Here is a 19637-nt window from a genome sequence, read left to right as displayed (position 1 = left end):
GTTATCTCTTTTGCCAAGGTGACTTATGGCAACCCTTTTTCAGCTCAACCTGAAAACAAGAGCAAGGTTGTCTCACAGTGGTCTGTTTTCTCTGTTGTCTTCCCAAAGGAAAGAACTCATTATACAGATCTTTTCTCTACATTCCAGGATACTCTTCTCCTTCCTGCTTAGTTGTCAAAACCAAGCGTTTCTTCAAGATCCACCTTATTTTTGGTTCAATAATATTTCTTAAACACAGACTCTATGCTAATAAAAAATGAATAAGAAGATGGTACCCATTTTAAAGGACTTAAGGGTTAATGTTTTTTCTTAGCAAAAAATTCTGCAACTAGTTCAGACCAAGTTGATCCAATTCACATTAAAATGTGAGTCCTGTTTGAACCTAAATAATATTTGAACACTTAGTCATATGTTTTCTTTAAAAAAAAATCTTGCCTATATTTGATTAATATTGGGTGGCCTAGACTATTCAATGCAACTATAAGCTTCTAAAGAGTGTGGACACCTTGTATCACATTGCTTTTATATTCTTTTGGCCATGTCCTTAAAAGTCGATTGAATAAATGATTATAGACCTTAATCTCTAAGTGACTGTAATCTTTCGTAGTCACTTAATTCAAACTTTTCTTCAGGATTCTTCAAGTAAAAGATTAGAGTCATGTGAATAAGGTTAATACAAATTATGGTAAAGTATAACTTTGCTGTTGAAAAAGGACTTTCACCTATCTGTTTTCATTTGTGATAAACAAAAGTTCTGTGAGGCAAATAGGGTATAATGATCAGTGTTTACTTCCTGGTATTTGTGGTGGTGAAAGGAGATAAAAGTGCTTTGAAATGAAATCTCTAAAATTATGAAAAGTATCATTATGTTATTCCTACTAAGGATAAAACATTTCTTTGCAATTGAGGCATCTAACTCTCATTATAACAATTTCCGTGGATATCGTTTGTGGGAAGAGTTCAGGGTGGTACGACATAGAAGGTGCTGGGAAGTGAAGAACAGTGCAGTGTTTCGTGGAAAGATACAAGGAAGAGAATGTCATCATAAGAAATATTTCTAGAGACTGCTCCTTTGAGCAGTAAATCCACATGAATCCGAATTTCCGTGTCTTTCTTTTCTCTTAAAAAAGGGAAAGTTCTCAGTAATCAGAATATTATGTTAGCACTTTCCCCTTTCTCCTTTTTTTTTGGCAGGGGAAAATGAAGAGAAGGTGTTAAATTTGGCGGTATATATGTGTATATATATATGGTCTTCATACAAGCAGATAGACCTTTATTTGAAAGAGCCATTAACACTTACACAGTGAAAAAAATCCAAAATGCCAGAGCATTTTAAAACAGGCATATTATAAATAAAATCCATCATACTCTTCAGTGTAAGTTTGCAGGAATATACTGATTCACCAGTAGCATCCAACCCCACGTGGAAATGGGAAAATAAAAAAATGTCCTTCTAATGAATCAAAACAGAGATATGTAAAGTCACCTTAAAGAAATAAAAAACTTATTTCTGTTTCTAGGCCAAAATGTATCCAATTAAGTTAGAAGATGGCAACTAGAGGAAACATTGGTCAATAGAAGCAAGGAGAGGAGAGAGTGGGAAATGTCGATGTGGCATCTCCTGAGGAGCCATCTAGTCTAATCACCACCTTTAATACATGAAGAACTTGAAACCCAAAGAGAAAAAATGATTCTTGCCCAAGGACAACAGAATCACATCTGAACCAGGACTAAAAATCAGGACTCCTACATACACACTAGGTCTCTAGATTATAGAGCCAACACATTTCCCCGTACTTTTTCTCCGAAAGCAACAGTTTCTAGGCAATAGAGAAGTAGAAGAGGTTTAGTTGGTTGGGTTTTTCTTTTTTTTTTTTTTCCATGCTGGTGTCAATGGTTAGGAAGATTGTCATGTCAGCCTACTGTTTTGATTTTATATCTTCCCTTGGAAGAAACATTATCTTTGCATGTTTAAGTGAATTGCACACAAAGAGAATTAATGTCAAAGATTTAAACACAGGTCTTTTCAACAACTTGCACAGTGCTGCTTCAAAAACATATAAGAGAAAGGAGTCCACGTGACTTAGAGAAAAGCTGTCTTTTGAAAAAGTTGCTACAAATTTTATGCCATACTTTTCAGGAATTATCTCCTTTCACTTCATAATTGCTGCTAGCAGTGGCCAAGCTAACTATTAAATAGTGTCTCTGACCTTACGCACTGTTCCATCACTCTGTAAAGTACATAGATGGTTTTTTCCCCAGAAATAGAAATGCTTCTGATACTATGTTGAAAGGCATTATTAGTGAAATTAGAATATGATAACAAACTGCAGATGGTAAAAGATTACTTCCTGGCAGAGAATAAATCCAAGTGCATTTTATGCTAAGTGAATGTGATTATCCATAAACTGTGATAGTGGTGATCAATTCAAGAATGGAGAACTGTGATCAGGCCCCTGCTGCCAACTATATGTCTTAATCAGATCAAGATAAAATCATAGATTAAACATTGAGAAAAAAAGTTTAAATCATCCTACAATGAATTGGTCTATGCTACATTATAAAATCATATGAATTTTCATAGTTGCTGTAATAGATCATACAAATAGCCATTTTACTTCATTTAAAAACCAAACTGAATTCTTCTGCTTAATTTAAAATCATCTAAACCGTGTATAGTATTAAAAGGCTATTTTAGTCAAATAAATTTTCAAGCACTTTTAAAATGAATGTTTACAGACTGAAGAGAGAACAGACTGCATTTAACACATTACTCCTGTAAAAGCAGCCGTGGAGAATATTGTTTCTAAACATAAATTAAATGTTCTAATCTATTACATATTATATTGTATCCATGCTTTCAAGAAATATTTACTGAGGTCTTCTATATGCCAAGAACGTCTGAGTTAAAACAAATTCACAACATCTCTGGTTTCATGGAGCTTACATATGCTAGACCCATGACAAAGGAACATCAATATTTCTAAATAGCGCATATAGGGAATGCTAAACAACACTTTTGTTATGAAGGACAGGTTCTTCTCATTGCCCTTTTCACTGTTGTCAACTCTACCTAGGGTTCTTCTTTATCAGCAGAGGTACACTGCTTCCGTGAAACAGGCAGACTTTAAGTAACAAAGTGAAATATTAAGGCTAAAATGCTATTTGCGGTGTAAGTAAGCAACCTTACACCATGTTCACTTTGAAGAGTAGATTGCAACTATACTGTTTATTCACTTTTCCATTCACTCACCATATATTCATTGAATGCCTACATTAGACCAGTCTCTGTTTAGGTTTTGGGCATAAAGCATTGAGCAAAATAGACAAAGCTCCTGCTCTGATGTAGCTTCCGTTTTTGTGGGGAAGAAAAAGTGAAAATATAGAAACAAACACATACATGGTCAGACGATGATAAAGGTTAAGGAAAAATAAAGTAGGGTCATGAGATAGGGAGTAACAGGGATGCTATTGAGAGAGGGCCTAGCATGAGGAAATAAAGTGAAGGAATATATAGGTAAAAAGCACTGCAAGCAGAAGAAATACAGAAAAAAAGAGGCCGCACAGAAAAGCAATGAGACCAGTGTGGCTGGAGCAGAATGAGCAAGGCTGAGGGTGATAGTTTAGGTCAGAGTTGTGGCCAAGCAAGAGCTTACGGAGGGTCTATAGGCCGTGATAAGAATATTTCCATGAAGAGAAATGATTTCTTTTCATATAATGTGTGAGCCTGAATGACATTGCTGTCAAGAAATAAAATATTAGTAAAAGAGATAAAATTATTCATGGTGATATTCAAGAACAGGGCACTCTTTCTAATCAAAAGTACTTAAAGTCTATCTAAGCGTAACTAACAAACTGTGATTGAGTTTGTAAGGTGCAAGTTCCTTTGTCCCAAATAAGCACTGGAGAAGATAGGTCTAATCCAGAAGCTGTTGATGCCATCCAGTCAATTCTGACTTCTAGCAACCCTGTGTACAGCAGAGCAGAAACCTACCCAGTCTTTTTGCACCATTCTCTCACCTTCCAGCGCCATATCAGACAATGCTCATTCATAGGGTTTTCATGGTCAGTTTTTTTTGGAAGTAGGTAGCCAGGTCCTTCTTCCTGGTCTCTTAGTCTGGAAGCTCTGCTGAAATCTGTCCACCACGGGTGACCCTGCTAGTATTTGAAATACCGGTGGCATACCTTTCAGCTTTGCAGTAACATGCAGCCACCACAGTATGACAACTGATAGACAGGTGGTGTGGTTCCCTGACTGGAAAATAAACCTGAACTTGATGGGTGAGAGTGCTGAATCTTAACCACTAGACCATCAGGGCTGCTAATCCAGAAGACTGGCATGTAAACAGATAATTACAGTGCAATGGCACTTACAAAATGGTATAGGAATAATCAAGGAGTGGCTGAACTTCCACCTTTGCTTAGAATGTAAAAAGGTGCAAAGAAAGTCATTCCCACGCTAAAAAATGAGAAAATGCCAAATAATCTTCAAAATCATAACATTTTTCATGTCATAATTTTTTTCAAAGTAACCAAGGAAACCAAAATCCAAAGAAGGACAAGCTCCTTCAAGGAGAGACAAGACACATAAACAATATGGCCTTTGACAGAATATCAGAGAAAGATGTTACTGAATTCCACACAGTGTAGAAGGAATCACTTAGAATTTTTATGAATCTGTAAAGGCCACGTGTGAGCTACTGCATTTGTGCGGAATAGCTGTGGATCGCAGACACAAAGGGAATTCATACTTATTTGTAGGCTATTGCCATTGTCCTGCTCTGAGTGCTCATAAGAAGGTTGGGGACAGGAGGATCTCAGATAGAGCTCCCCTCAGTGGTACAGCCATGCTGTAGGTGCTGGGTGGCTGTTGGGGAGCAGGCATAATCCTTCACCCATTTAGCCAGCCTTTATCACCTACAAAGTAAAAATCTTAAAGTGCTGATAGAGAGGCAAGAAATCTTCTTACCTGTGGGGTGTTTGCTCAGATCCATTACTGCTGGTGAAAAAGTCAAAACAAAAGTCCTCTATTCCTGGGGGAGAGGTAGGAAACCATCCTGAGTCCAAGATCTTTTACAGATATCAAGCAGAGGTCTACTAACTCTACGAAGCAGGGAACTCTCTCCTGATCCAGCACCAAAGATAAAGGGTAGTGTTTGGCTCTCAGAGATAAGGGGCAGCAACACTGAGAAAGGTCCACCTTCTAGGTTCAGGTGCACAGAGCCTGCCAGAGACCGAGGCTGAACCAGGACGGCGGAGAACCTAGTGCTGAGTAGCATACAGCAGTCTACCACAGTGAATGGATCCAAGACATGAAGGGATGTGCGCTGTGGTGCATCTGGGAAGGGACAGCTGAAAGCTGAGGGAGGAGCGGGAAACTGAAGAAAACCTTCTGGCAACGCAGACCTCATCCTAAGTACAAAATAATGGCAAGCTACTGTAGAGGAATTTGAAGCTGATGGTGCATTGCACATAGTGATGACAATGACAACAAAAAACGCATATCCAGATCAATTCCTGACTAGATTGACTCACCTCCATGCTAAAAGCCTGATAGAAGGAGAAGTGCACCAATATATTCTATTTACCTCAGTCTCTAAAATTGTTTACCTCAGTCTCTAGCAATCCATCTAAAATTATGAGACACATACAGAAATGCAAGAAAAATCTATCCGTTTTCAAAAAGAAAAGTCAGCAACAGAAATAGACTGAGCTATATACCAGATGTTGGAACTATCAAACAGAAACTACAACAATAGCTCTGGTTAAATATGTTAGCAGGGAAGGTGAAAAACATAAGTGAATAATAGGTAGAATTTAGCTGAAAGAGGAGAAACTAAAGCAGTACACAAAGGGAAATTTATAGGACTAAATAGCTATATTAGAAAAAAAGAAAGGTCTAAAATTGATGATCACAGCTTTCCCCTTAGAAAAACAAAAGAGCAAACTAAACTCAAATTAAGCAGAAGAAAGGAAATTATAAAGATCAGAGTGGAAATCAAAGAAATATAAAACAAAAAGCAATAAAGAAAATCAATGAAACTAAAAGCTGTTTCTTTGAGAAAATTAATAAAATTGATAAACCTCTAGCCAGACTGATCAGGAAAAAAAGAGAAATGATACAAATTACAAGTATCTGGAATGAGAAAGGCAAAATCACTACAGATTCCACAGATATTAAAAGAATTACGAGGGATTATTATAAATGCCTTTATGCCCATAAGTTTGACAATTTAGATAAAAAGGGCAAATTTCTTGAAAGACATAAACTACCCAAGTTCACTGGAAAGGAATAGATAAGCTGAATATCCCTTTATCTAGTGGAACGTGCGACCTTAACCGCTGCACCACCCAGTCAGCCCCCCTTTATCTATTTTTTAAATTGATTTTATAGTTAAAAACTTTCTTACAAATGAAACGCCGCTACCAGAAAGGTTTACCAATAAATTCTACCAAACATTTAAGAGAGAAATAACACTAATTATATACAATCTCTTCCAGAAAACTGAATAGATGTAGTTACATTCCAGCTTATTTACTGAGGCCAGAATTATCCATGCAAGGATAGTTTAACATTCAGAAATCAATCAATGTAATTATTCATATCAGGAGACTAAGAAAAAAATCCATGAAATCATTTCATAGATGCAGAAAAAGCTTTCGACAAAATCCAACATTCATCCCTGATGAAAACTTACAGCAAACTAGAAATAGAAGGAAACTTCCTCAACTTCATAGAGAGCATGGTCAAAAAAATCTTACAGGTTGCTTCATATTTAATTGTCAAACACTGAATGTTTTCCCCTTAAGATCAGAACAAGGGAAGGGTGGCTGCTCTTACTATTTATATTCAACATTGTGCTGGTGATAGCCAATGCAATAAAACATGAAAGGGAAATAAAAAGCATACAGATTGGAAAGGAAGACGTACAATTGCCTTGATCTGAAGATGATGTGATGGTCTATGTAGAAAATCCTACAGAATCTACAAAAAGGAAACTAGAACTAACAAGTGAATTTAATAAGACTTCATTATACAAAATCAATACGCAACAATCTGATGTGTTTCTATATTCTAGCAATGAAAAGTTGGAAATTAAAAATACCATTTACAATAGAATATAAATATACAAAGCACTTAGTAATAAATACGACAAAATAAATACAAGGCATATTCACTGTATACTACAAAATATTGCTTAGAAAAATTTAAAAAGACTGAATTAAATGAAGATATGTAGCATGTTCCTGAATCAAAAGACTCAGTATCATTAAGAGGCCAAAAACTGTACTTTGTATAAGCACCTAGGCTGCTGAAAAAATAATATAGTTCAAGTATAAATAGCATGGTAGTAGGTGAGTGTGTGGAATGCCAGGAATTTGTGATGGCAAGGAAAATGAGCTGGAGATGAACATGAAAATGTAGGTTGGGGCCAGGTCATCAAGGGTTTTGTATGCCGTGCTAAGAGTTTGGGCTTTTTCTTGCAGTAGTTGGAAGTCATTGACAGTTTTATCTGTTTTTAACCTTTAATTTTGGAGTAACTATAGATTTATAGAGCAATGGCAAAAATAGTGCAGAGTTCTTTTATATTCCTCACCCCACTTCCCCTAATATTAACATCTTACATAACCATATTATATCATAACCAATGATCAAGAACAGTCAATTAACATTGGTACAATATTATTAACTGAACTACAAATCTTATTCAAAATTCACCAATTTCTTTAATAACTTTTTCTGTTCCAGGGTCTTATCCAGAATCCCATATTGCATTTAGTTGTCATTTCTCCCTAGTTCCTCCACTCTATAATCATTCCTTTTATGGCTTTTAAAACATGTAAATAATGAGATTGTTAAGAAATAGATACCTTGTCTACAATGTAGATGATTGAAGAAAGGTTAAGCCAGGACTATGTAAGCATACCAGCATGGAGACAGTTTTAGTAATTGGATTAGTGATGATATAGATTGAACTAAGGGACTGGCAGTGAATATTTCAAGAACAGAATAGTTTTGAGAGACATTTAGTAGGTAGAATTAACATTATGGGTTAACCAACGTTGATGTGAAGGAGTACAGGGAATATGAGAAAGGAAATAATTGAAGATGACTTCTGAGTTTTGCCTTTGATATTCTGGATAAATAGTAACAACTGAGAGAGTAGTGTAAAATATTAGTTCTTTGTCATTCTCTATTTTCTTCTTACACAAACATAAACACACAGCTCCTTATATCTTCTTATCAAGTTCTTATTCATATTTCTACAAGATATAATTTGCTTTAATATATTAAATATTCTGTCACTCATCTTGAAGGAATCAGTCCGAAATCCAGAGTGTGCCATATTGTAAAAGAATAATAATTTTAATGACTAGAATTTCTGTAAAATGATGGAAAAAGTTTTGAAGACAGACATACTATATGATATGGAGCCATTCTTGTCACAAATATGTTTAATCTTCACTTTTTGCTAGCTAAGATTGTACAGATAAAGATCAAATTTTACCTTTATTTACAAAATATAACTTTCTGCACTCATCTGGTTTCCTAAATTCGTATTGCTGTATCTTCCGTCAGCTGATGATCAACTATGAGGTATAGGATGGGAAAGATGTTGTTTTAGATAAACTGATCCTTTTATAGGTAAGTCTGTAGGCTGTGGGAAACATGGTATGAAACAAAATATTCCTTAAAGTAAAAGATTAACAAATTTGATTGTATAATACATTTAAAACTATAAATATAAAATAAATATAAAAAGTTTATATTTAAATTATATATAAATTTCAAATACAAAAAGTAAACAGGCAGATATTTAACATATAAATAACAGATAAAGGGTTGATATTGAAAAATATGTAAAGCTCTGAATTAACAACAAAAAGACAAACAAACCCAGTCAAACTTCTTCCCCGTCTCCCCCCCCCCCCCTTTTTGGTGAGGAAGATTGGCCCTGGGCTAACACCTGTTGCCAATCTTCTTCCTTTTTGGTGAGGAAAAGTGGCTCTGAGCTAACATCTGTGCCAGTCTTCCTCTATTTTCTGTATGGGATGCCTCCACAGCATGTCTTGATGTGTGATGTGTAGGTCCACGCCCGGGATCCAATCCCACGAACCCCAGACTGCCAAAGCAGAGTGCATGAACTTAACTACCACACTACTGAGCCAGCCCCAAGATCATATTCTTTGACTTCCCCTCCATCTTCATCTTGTACCACTCTCCAGCATGGTCTCTGCACTCCAGATACCTGGCTCCTCTTTCTCCTTCTCAGGTATTCCAAGATCTTTCTGCCACAAGATCTTTGCACATTCTATTTCTTCTGTTTGGAAGTATTTTCATCACCCTTTTTCATCAAGTTAACTTCTCTTCACTTAACTACTTCCTATTTATCCTTCAGATTGCAGCTCCAGATTCACTTCTGCATAAAAGGCTTCCCCAACCCACACTCTAGGGAAAATGATTTGGGGCCATCATAGAATAATGAATGACTCTTTTGGGCCTAGAGGCTACTCAGCACATGATTACACATTCACGTGATTATCTTCTGTCTCTCTCATTACACATTTGCCTATTCTTGGGTCTACCTTGCATCCTATCTGGCACTTGCCTGTTATAGTATATACATTTTACATATGTAACATATAGATGCATATGCACATAAATAAATGTGTTCATTGCAGAATTGTTGCTAACATTAAAAAGGGAGGAGACTAATCTGACTTTACATACATAGGAGGCAATGAAAATATATAATCGAAAAATTGTAAAGTAAATATCATAAAATCCATGTTCCAGCCTTGTCTCCACTACTTATTAGAATGTAAGAATGAGCTTCAAATTAGAGTTCAGTAAATGAGAATAGGAATTAATCCAATATAGCCATGCTGATAAAATGACAAAATGCATATAAAAATATTTTTGTAAATTCCAAACAGCTATAAAGTAATGTTTAGTCATTATTTTTATCACATCATTGTTGGTAGAGCCACTATAGGGCTTGATTGAAAGTACAGTCAATACTTTGTTGGTTCTTCTCAGTAGCTTTTTTCACCCTTGTTGAAATTTTCTGAATATACTCTTTTTGTTTGGAGCTGAAAGTATATGGAAGTAGTGCCTTAATCTCAACCGGAAAAGAAAAGAGAGACTGGTATTAAAATCATTATTATCCTTTTCTCTTTTACATCCAGGAGGCTGAAATTTCCTGAATCTTGTAGTACGAGAGAGTTAAATGACTTCCAGTTTTTATATGGGTCTTTATGTTTCAAATAGTGATTTTATAGTTCTCTCTGTCCCAGGCATTGAAGTCTGGGCCAGGTTTGAAACCCAACTCTGCCATTTACTAATGCTATGAATTTGGACCAAAAAAAAAAATGCATTTAATTTCACTGAGCCAGTTTTGTTATTTGAAAATGAGAATAATAATAGCTTTTCTACACTGGGTTGTTATGAAATATAAATGGAAAAATAAAGTGACTTATAATAGGTGCTGGGTTAAATGTTTAGTTCATCTCAAGCTTAGATCACGAATTATCACAAAAGGTTCATACTGGCTTTAGATGACTGAAAAAACAGTTGACTGAAAATTGTTCAGTTTAGTTCATTTGATGACTGGTAATCAATCATTTTAGTTTCTCGTATTCTTTGTAAGAAGAAACTGTCTTAATTTTTTAAAATTATACTTAAATGAATTTTTTCTGTATTCTCACTTCCTAAGTAGATAATTATGATTAAATTGGACCTTGTAACACTATTTATATATAAAGACCATCTTTATTTAAAAGAATTTCTTCCAAATGATTATACTTCTTGGCAAACCACATTGATGGTGTATCAAATTAATCCCACCTTTTATATGCCACCTCTCGGATGGTTTCTGAAAATCATATTTGCAAAGAATACTAAATGTCTGGATAGGCTGAATATGTTTTGTGTTACTATATTCTTACAAGTATAAAAGCAAAGGTCAGATAGCTTTTGGTGGATGAAAAAGGAAAAAGCAATTGTAAATACTATGCTTGTGATTCATTAATGAATTAAAAAGAAAAAAATTAGTTAAATTAAATTCAGCCATTGTAGAAAGAGTATAATCTTTCTCATCTTCCCTGGAAGCTCACCTTATTTTCCCACTTATAAGAGCTCACTAACCATAAAATTCAATATTGATTAATGAATTTTTCAGAAAGAATAATCTGTCATATTAAATATATTGATCAAATTTTAAATATTCCCTGATTTCAGATATGATAAAATACAGAAATTACATACATTTTAGAATTATGGATATGTGGTGTTTCATCTGTGTTGGAGGAACTTAAAGAATGAAGTCTTCTTAGTTTTTATTTGGAAATAAAAAGAAGATAAGGATCACCTTTTGGGGCACTATGATTCTTACTAACTTTGTGTATCTTCTTTTCCTATGCCCCACCCCCACTCACAAACTAAGAGAATTAGAAAAATAAGGAAGTTCCATTCCCGGTTATGGTTATATTTTCAACAATATTACTGAAATAAACAGTAAAGGAAAATCAACAAATATTAGATGTTCTACAACAATCACATCAAAAAGCATTGTGGTTACAATCCGCTAGACTAATGTTTTCCAGAAGGGGTTACACAACAGAACTACTTGGATAACATATCATCATGCAAATACATGACTACTAGCCTGGAATGAATAAGGTAGATCTTCTAGGAGTGGGCTAAGTCATCTGCATTTTTTAAAATCTCCACTTTGAATTCTGACGCAGGGGAGATTTTGGAAACACTATGGTGAATAGGTTAGGGGATCTTTGAGGATAGAACCTGCCATATACATTCTCTGATCTCCAAAGAAGTTTCTGGCACATGGTTGAAAGCTGATAAATGTGTGTTGAAGAACAAGTGTATTAATGGAATATGCTAAAGTTCTGATGTAACTTAAAATCATTGGCAGAGGTTATATTAGGAAAAACTGGTCGATACAAATAAGTCAGAAAAATATTACAGGGAATAAATGTATTCAAAAAGTGTATTCAAAATTCGGATGGGCTATCCAAATATATTTCACTGAGTTCTCACTGAGTATTCACTAAAAAGTAATCAATTTCAAGACTCTTTATAGGTTTTATTTTACTTAGTAAGAAAAAGAAGACAAACTGATTAGTTTCAGAAATGAAAAAAGAAAGTGTACATAAACATCATGTAACTTAAATTTATACCTTTATACATAGGACTTTATTTCCATAACTTATGAATGACCATAAAAGGTGAAAGTGTTGATGATTGCCATTGCTATTGAAAAAAAAAAAAAAAACAGAAAAGAAAGAGAGAATGAAAGAAAAAGAAAGAAAGGTATGCTTTCAGTAACTAGTGCAGGCTCCTAACATCTTTAATAGTGTTGATAGGTCAAACAGCTGGAGTCACAAAACCAGCAAGCCGTTCAGTATGCTCTATATGTTTCGAGGTGTGTGTGTACATGCCTACACAATTTAAATAAGTCACGGGGGTTGAAATAATAGTGGGAAAGAAGTATGCCATTGAGAAGTCCTTGGCTTGGATTCGTGTAATAAAAATGTGGCGGATACCCACAAAAACATACTCTTATCTTCCAAATTCAGTTTCACACTATATCTAATGAACTGCAGTATGCATGGTATGGAACTCTAAAGAATGCAGTCTTCCAACAGTCAAGAATGGAAGTCTTGTAGAAAAAGGTGTTCTGCTTCACTAAGCTCTGTTTCTGTTCTTGGTGTAGCTCTTTATCTCCTCAACTCTGTCTTCTGCCGTAGTGAGGTATAGTCTCTTTTTCATACTAATCTTTATATAGATTATACCAAGTGCTCTTTATATAGGGCCCTGTGAAGGGTCGATGTCCAGAGCAAATCAATCTGCATCTTCTCTGCTTCAACCAACATTTTATATTGGTAAAATAGGGCAAAATCGGCATCAAATATAGCCTTGATAGGTTACCTTGCAGACCCATTCTTATATGTGCCCGACCTGGGTTGCGTTTTGAGTCAATCAGTCGCAGTCTGTTTTAGATGTGTGATCCCTTCCTTTTCTCTTTAGTGGGACTGCCTCTTTTTACCAAACCTGACAATAGACAATCTCCAGTTGAGCTTTCTCTTATGGAGAACTCCATCTGTTCTTTGCCATGCAAAACTTTAAGGTTACAAATATTGTTTGCTTGCCCTGGTGAAAAAGATATTGAACAATGAATTAGAGACCTGGGTCTTTTTTTTTTCAATGGAGGAGTGTGTGCTTTCTTGACAGCTGTGAACAAGAGAAGGTTGGGCACTATAAGAGAGAAGTATGTCTATGACTTGCAGGTTACTCTTCTCCCAGTCTCTTCCTATGAGAAACCTAACGCAATGATTTTGGCACTCCGAGTCTCAGAATCTTTCTCAAAATAGTGTTCCAGGATGCCAACTTAACAACCAGTTATGACTGGCATAGCAGTTAAAGCTGATTTTTCCATCCCTGGACTACATGATCTTTAAATTACCTTTCAGATCTAATATTATATTGTTTTCTGATTGCAATTTTTGATGATTCCTATTTTGATTTTATAGAGAAATTTCAGTTATCCTTGCTAATATGTGGAGCAGGATGGATAATACCAAATAGTAGATAATTTTAAAATGGTACATTTGCTTATATAATAAGAATTATTTCTAGTATCTGCTTAGTTTGTCTTCTTACTAACAGAGGCTGACAGGAAATAACATAGATGGTTGGAGGAAATCACAGAATATTTACTAAAGCAATTGTATCTGCTAAATAATGATTAATATATGATTCTTCAGAGTCTATCTTTTCCAATCTGAAGATTAAAATAATTTTCATATATTTTTATATGTGACAGAATATAATACCAAAACTGAATTTTTCCATCTTTTATATTTATAATTTTGTAACTTTTGTGGTAGATTTATACAAAATCTTATATTTGTTTGATCATCTTTAATTACTGTAATCTAAAGATTGAATTCAACTGTGTATATCTTAAGGCACTCCTCTTATTTTGATCTTAAATGCTAAATGAGCCAAGCTTTTAAACAAAATCTTTTTTTAAAGTGAATTTCTATTTGCTTATATAAATCAGCAATGGCCTTACTTACCACAATAAGGAAACAAACTTTTGACCAGTGTTTTTTCATAAATTCATTCAGAGTATAACTATAAATTCATACTGCTTTCTATAAGTGTTAAATTCACGAACATGAGTAGGCTCTATGATTTTTACTGAAACATCAACCTCAATCTGTTACAGTCTAAGAAGCATTCATCCCTGATGTTATCTTTCACATTTATTTGAAATCATATAATGTCTCTCATGCTTGAAAATTGTGTCCCTAATAATTAGTAATTTATTTTGCATCTATTGGTTGGCTTAACATTAATCATAATAAATTTATTTGATGCTTATATACGTGTCGTTAGAATAGTACTTTTAAACTTGCACTTTGTCAGCCTTCATTAACTGGCAAATTAATTACATGGAGGTACTTATCTAAGTTGTCCTTTGAATTTTTCAAGCATTATGTAAAACAATCTATAGCAAAGTCTGATAGTGAGAATGCTATACCTAGAATGCCTAAAATCTAGAATAAAGACTGGGTCGATTATAATAACTGACCTTCTCAAATGGAATTAATTTTACCTTGATTCCTTCTGAATTTACTTTTGGTTTTATTTCTAATATCTTTCCTTCAAAGATTGGCATTCTGAGATATCACTTCTTAACTCTTTTTTTCTGTATATGCTGTGTCTTTACTTATAATTTATATTTGATCTGTTTTCAAATATGTTTTGAAGTAAGCATATATGCATATGCAGAATAGTTAAAATGAAATTAAAACAGAGATAATAAATCATATAGTAGAAATTAGAAATTGTTCAGCTAGAAACCAGAATGAAGTAGTAGCTGAAATTTAGTATTTGATTTGACCAGGAGTTTTCTGATTGTCAAGGAAAAGAACAAAAATATTTTCATTTCTCTAGTTTAATAAAGGAGGCAAAATGTCATCAAAGTTTTAGCTACCTCAATGGCTGTTTTCTGTGGCCAGAAATGCTTTCCTCAAACCTTTTGTCGCATATTATCTCCTTTTTGAAAACCTTGTATTATATACTCAATAAAGAATTATCTTTTCTCTGAATTATACATTGATAATTATAAAAGTATAGCTATCACTAATGAATGCTTATCATGTGAGAGGCAAATGACAGATACTGAATTCTCTCCAGCGCTTGCAATCATCCTGCAAGCTGCGTGCTATTTTACCCCGTCTACAGATGAAAAAACTGAGACCGAGAGAAGCTAACCCATTTGCACATGGTCAGCTAGCTGATAAGGGCAGAATTCTTGACCTGAAATCCAACAGTACCTTATAATTTGAGTATCTCCTCATGTAGAATGTACCTTTTAAAAAAAATTTCCATAGTTGGTGTAATAATTCCATAAGATTTATTCACTGCTCCACAAAAAGAGAAAATCTAGGAAACCCATTGACATTTGCATGTTACTGTGCTTTTTTGCAGCCTGTGAACTTATGAATCAGGGCATCTTGGCCCTGGTCAGCTCCATTGGCTGCACGTCCGCGGGGTCCCTCCAGTCTTTGGCAGACGCCATGCATATCCCTCACCTTTTCATTCAGCGCTCAACAGCTGGGACCCCAAGAAGTGGTTGTGGACTCACCAGGAGCAACAGGAATGATGACTACACTCTCTCTGTTCGGCCACCTGTCTACTTAAATGAGGTTATCCTGAGAGTGGTCACAGAATATGCCTGGCAGAAATTCATTATATTCTATGATAGTGAATATGGTAAGTATTTTGAGATTTGTGTGTTTTGTAAGCTCATATTTGCATGGCAAGCAACTTCATTAAATCTTGAAAAACTTCAAGGAGCTTACTCATTGTTATTTGTGGTTTTCTTCTCCTGTTATATTCTTCTTACAAATCTAGCAGCAACAACAACAACAACAAAAATTTTAAGGCTGCAAGTTCAATCTTTCATATTAAATGCCTTTGAAGTCAATTTGAAAGTAAATACCTGTACATAATGCTCAGTTTATAAATGTTTCTAAAGAGAATCTGACTCCAATATATCTTGGTTTTTCAAATAATGAGAAGTCAGAAAGACAATACTGTCCTTCTCCCCTTTCAGAAACATTTATTTCCCTTATAATAATAAAAGACCATTTTGGGCAAATTCTGGAACACTGAAAAAAATTGTCTATTTCTATTTATTGGTTAAAAAAAATTATGATGTATCTTTCGTACACCAAGTGTGGACTTTAATATCTACTTAGTATTTAACTCTTTTGGGGTCACTGAAATCATGTTACTTTATAGTTAGCATGGCATATTGCCTGCAATATGAAATCTCACAAAAATTCTGAGTAGTATAGAGACAATTTATTTAACTTTCCAAGGTAAAACAAAGAAATTTCCCTAAATTCACCATAATTTGAGGAAAAGAGACTTTGTCTTGGTATTTTTAATTGTATTATATTAGGAAAAATAAGCAAAATAATATTACTTTTGTTTAAATATTTTTTCCTGAATTAATCTACCTGTTTTCTGACTGATCCCAGAGGTGTTCAGATATAGTTTCTCTCTTATTTTTGTCATTAGGGGAAGTAGAGATAGCTAGAATCAAATGAGAGAAAATAAACAGATCATGATAAAGAATATGTATTTTGAAACCTGTATTTCCTTAGAGATTTACCTTAAGAAAGAGTCTCAGAAAATTTTTCCAGTCAGTATGGATGGGTCTAGTTTTAACATTTTTATTAAATAAAAAATCAAGAAGATTTCACCCTCTGTAGTGTGACTTATTTTTCTTAGCAAATAAGTAAATAAACATTTTCTAAAATAGTGTTTTTCTTGTTATAATCTACCCAGCATTATGAACAATATTGGACAACAGTTACATAAGAATGGGCCAGAAAGTAGCATCAATAGAGCTGAGCATAAACAGGTTGGGAGAAATCTGGGAAGCAACAAATATGAGCTCCCGTGGACTCCCAGGGAGGGAGAGCAAGTGGCAGTTACATTTAGCCCTAAATATTCAAAGATTGCATGGGGTTTTGGCAGCCAGAGTCGCATTAAACTTGATGGGTTGATTTCAGCCAAAAGTCTGTGGCACTCCTTGGAAGCACACTTCTTTGTCTCCAGGAAGGAAATCTTTATTTTTGTTGCTTAATTCATATTATTTAGGGGTCACAGAACAAACACCAAGAGACTGAAATGAATAAAATAAATAAAAAGGAAATAAAAAATAATTGGCTCATCAGTAAAAGTAAGGATTGGATAGAAATCTGAAATCCACTGATAGGATTACTTAGTTACATAGTAACCTCTCCCTCTGGGAGTCGGCATGCTGACTGTGGTTTTGTCAGTTTTCTTCCAGGCAGATTATCTATGGTTTTCATAAACTTAAAGGACATTCTTATGACCTTTGCTCAAACATAAAATAATGAATTTTTAAACCCTAAATTTTTCTTTAAGGGAGGGAAACACTTTTTAGTTAGTCCTATAAAATAAACAACAGAAAAGTGATTTTTGATGGAAGCATTTTCACAACACTAAAACAATAATTTTTCTCTTTGATTATAAGTGTCCATGAGGAAAGAAAATCTTGTTTCCAAGTTCTACATGGATTACGGTTAGGAAATTCTCATAAGAGAAGACGTTTATTGATTAGGTGAATATTTTTGAAAATATACACTAAATTCATAGTCACACACAATCATTTACTTACATTTGAAATTCCTCATTCTCTTTTCCTCTGTTTTCCTTTGAGTAAATCAGATGCTATAATCACAGCATATTACTGGGTCCTCTGTCAGAAGCAGGATTTGTTTTAGGAATGATAAAAAACATTTTTTCCTTTACTTTGGTGATAAACTTGCTTTTGACTTACGATTTAATTTAATAATCTATGAAAAATTACCTTGCTTGTATCATTAAAATTATTTCCAGTAATACCTTTGTTTAATGAAAGAAAATTTCCCTTTGATACTTACAATAAATCTTGCTAGTAAAGAAGAACTGGGCTAGAGTCCAAAATAAACATCAAGTTATCCAAATGCCTCGTACCTTGAGGAGGGCTACATGTATTTACATAGCCATTCGTCAATGTCATCATTTTAAGTTCAAACTGGAATTATACTTGACTTTTACCTTGGTTATCAGGAGTTGCTTTCATTAAGGAATGGATTAAGCATCAGTTCTGGATGGAATCAGACAGCCTGCTGGAGCCAAATCTCATTGAAGATGTATTTTGCCTAGAAAAATATACTTAAAAAAAAAAGATTGTTTCTGTATTCAGTTAATTAGAGAAACACCTTTTTTAAAAGCAGCTAATTATTAAAAGCATAGTATAAAAGCCTACTTTAAATTCCATAACAAAAATATTCAAGTCTTTAATTCTAAGTAAATGGATGAAACGAGAAGAAAACGTGGAAACTTGATTTGAATGGATTGGTTCAAGGCATTTTTAAAAAGGAAGTGTTGAGCTTTCAAATATATGTCATTCAGGAAATGTGCATTGCTCACTTGCATAAAGCAATGCAAAACGTGAAATAAAAAGTTTTACAGAAGGTAGTCTTAGCCTTTAAGAAGCTTACAATTAACAAAAGAGGCAAAATGTTTATATGACTCTCCTAATAGAGAAAATAGTGTAAGTGTCACGAACGGTGCAATAGTGTCATGAATGCTAGTGGTGTGTAATGAAGAAAGTGTTTAATTTCAGCAGTGGTGATTAAGGAAGGCTTTATGGGTAGACTTTGATCTTGATTGTTGCCTCTTAAAATCCTACCTAACTTTCACAATGTGTGAGAGATAGCCACTCCAACAGAGAGAAAGTGCGAACAAGTCTTGCAGCCATGAAAATATTAAACATAATATCTCTGTGGCACTAGAATAAGTATTTTACATCACATCATCTAATCTTCTCAATAGCTCTATGAGGTAGGTAATATTATTATCACAATCTTACAAATAGGAAAACAGAAACAACTGATGGGTAACTTGTTCCCAAAACTTAGCTAAGAAGTGTCAGAGCTGAGATTTAACGTCAGACCAGAGCCTATACTCCTAACTATGTGTAATGACTATAAAGAGGTTGCAGTGACCTATCACCCAAAAATATAATAAGGGCTAATCTTGGAGAGAGAGATTATTATGTACAGACCCTGTTCTAAGTGCCTTACATGTGTCATCTCATTTACTCCTCACAACAATCCTCTGAGATGATGATGATGATGATTTTACAAATGAAAAAAAATGAGGCAGTAAGAGGTCAGGTAACTCAAAAGCATGTTGAGAAGCCTGAATTCAAACACTGATAATCTCATATTATATGATAATATTGTATTCCTTGCTTTCAACCACTAGAGTATTTTGATGCTATAGAAATAAGAATAAGATTGATTTCTGACAAACTGTGAAATAAAAAATGTTTACAAATGAAATGTAGAGAATCATCTTTATTAAAGAGAGACAATGACTTCAAGCCTGCGTATCTTCAATGTATTAACATCATTCAAGGAAAAATATTATATGTCAATTCAGGTTTGGTTATCATTGGAAGCATGGAAACAGGACAGTCATTGGGCCAAAGTAGGCTCACTCATCAGCAGAAAAT

General features: G+C 34.3%; 1 protein-coding gene across 1 annotated transcript in view; it reads left to right on the top strand.

Moving 5' to 3' along the window:
* GRID2 (glutamate ionotropic receptor delta type subunit 2) overlaps positions 1 to 19637 on the top strand; it is a 1375518-nt gene that overhangs the window by 695775 nt on the left and 660106 nt on the right. Inside the window, exon 3 of the mRNA XM_070612619.1 lies at positions 15524 to 15808. Coding sequence (XP_070468720.1) covers positions 15524 to 15808 — 285 coding nt within the window. The remainder of the gene's footprint in view (positions 1 to 15523; positions 15809 to 19637) is intronic.

The sequence above is a fragment of the Equus przewalskii genome, chromosome 3 (genome assembly GCF_037783145.1).
Source record: "Equus przewalskii isolate Varuska chromosome 3, EquPr2, whole genome shotgun sequence".
Taxonomy (NCBI): Eukaryota; Metazoa; Chordata; class Mammalia; order Perissodactyla; family Equidae; genus Equus; species Equus przewalskii.
This window is presented reverse-complemented; position numbering and strand designations above follow the sequence as displayed.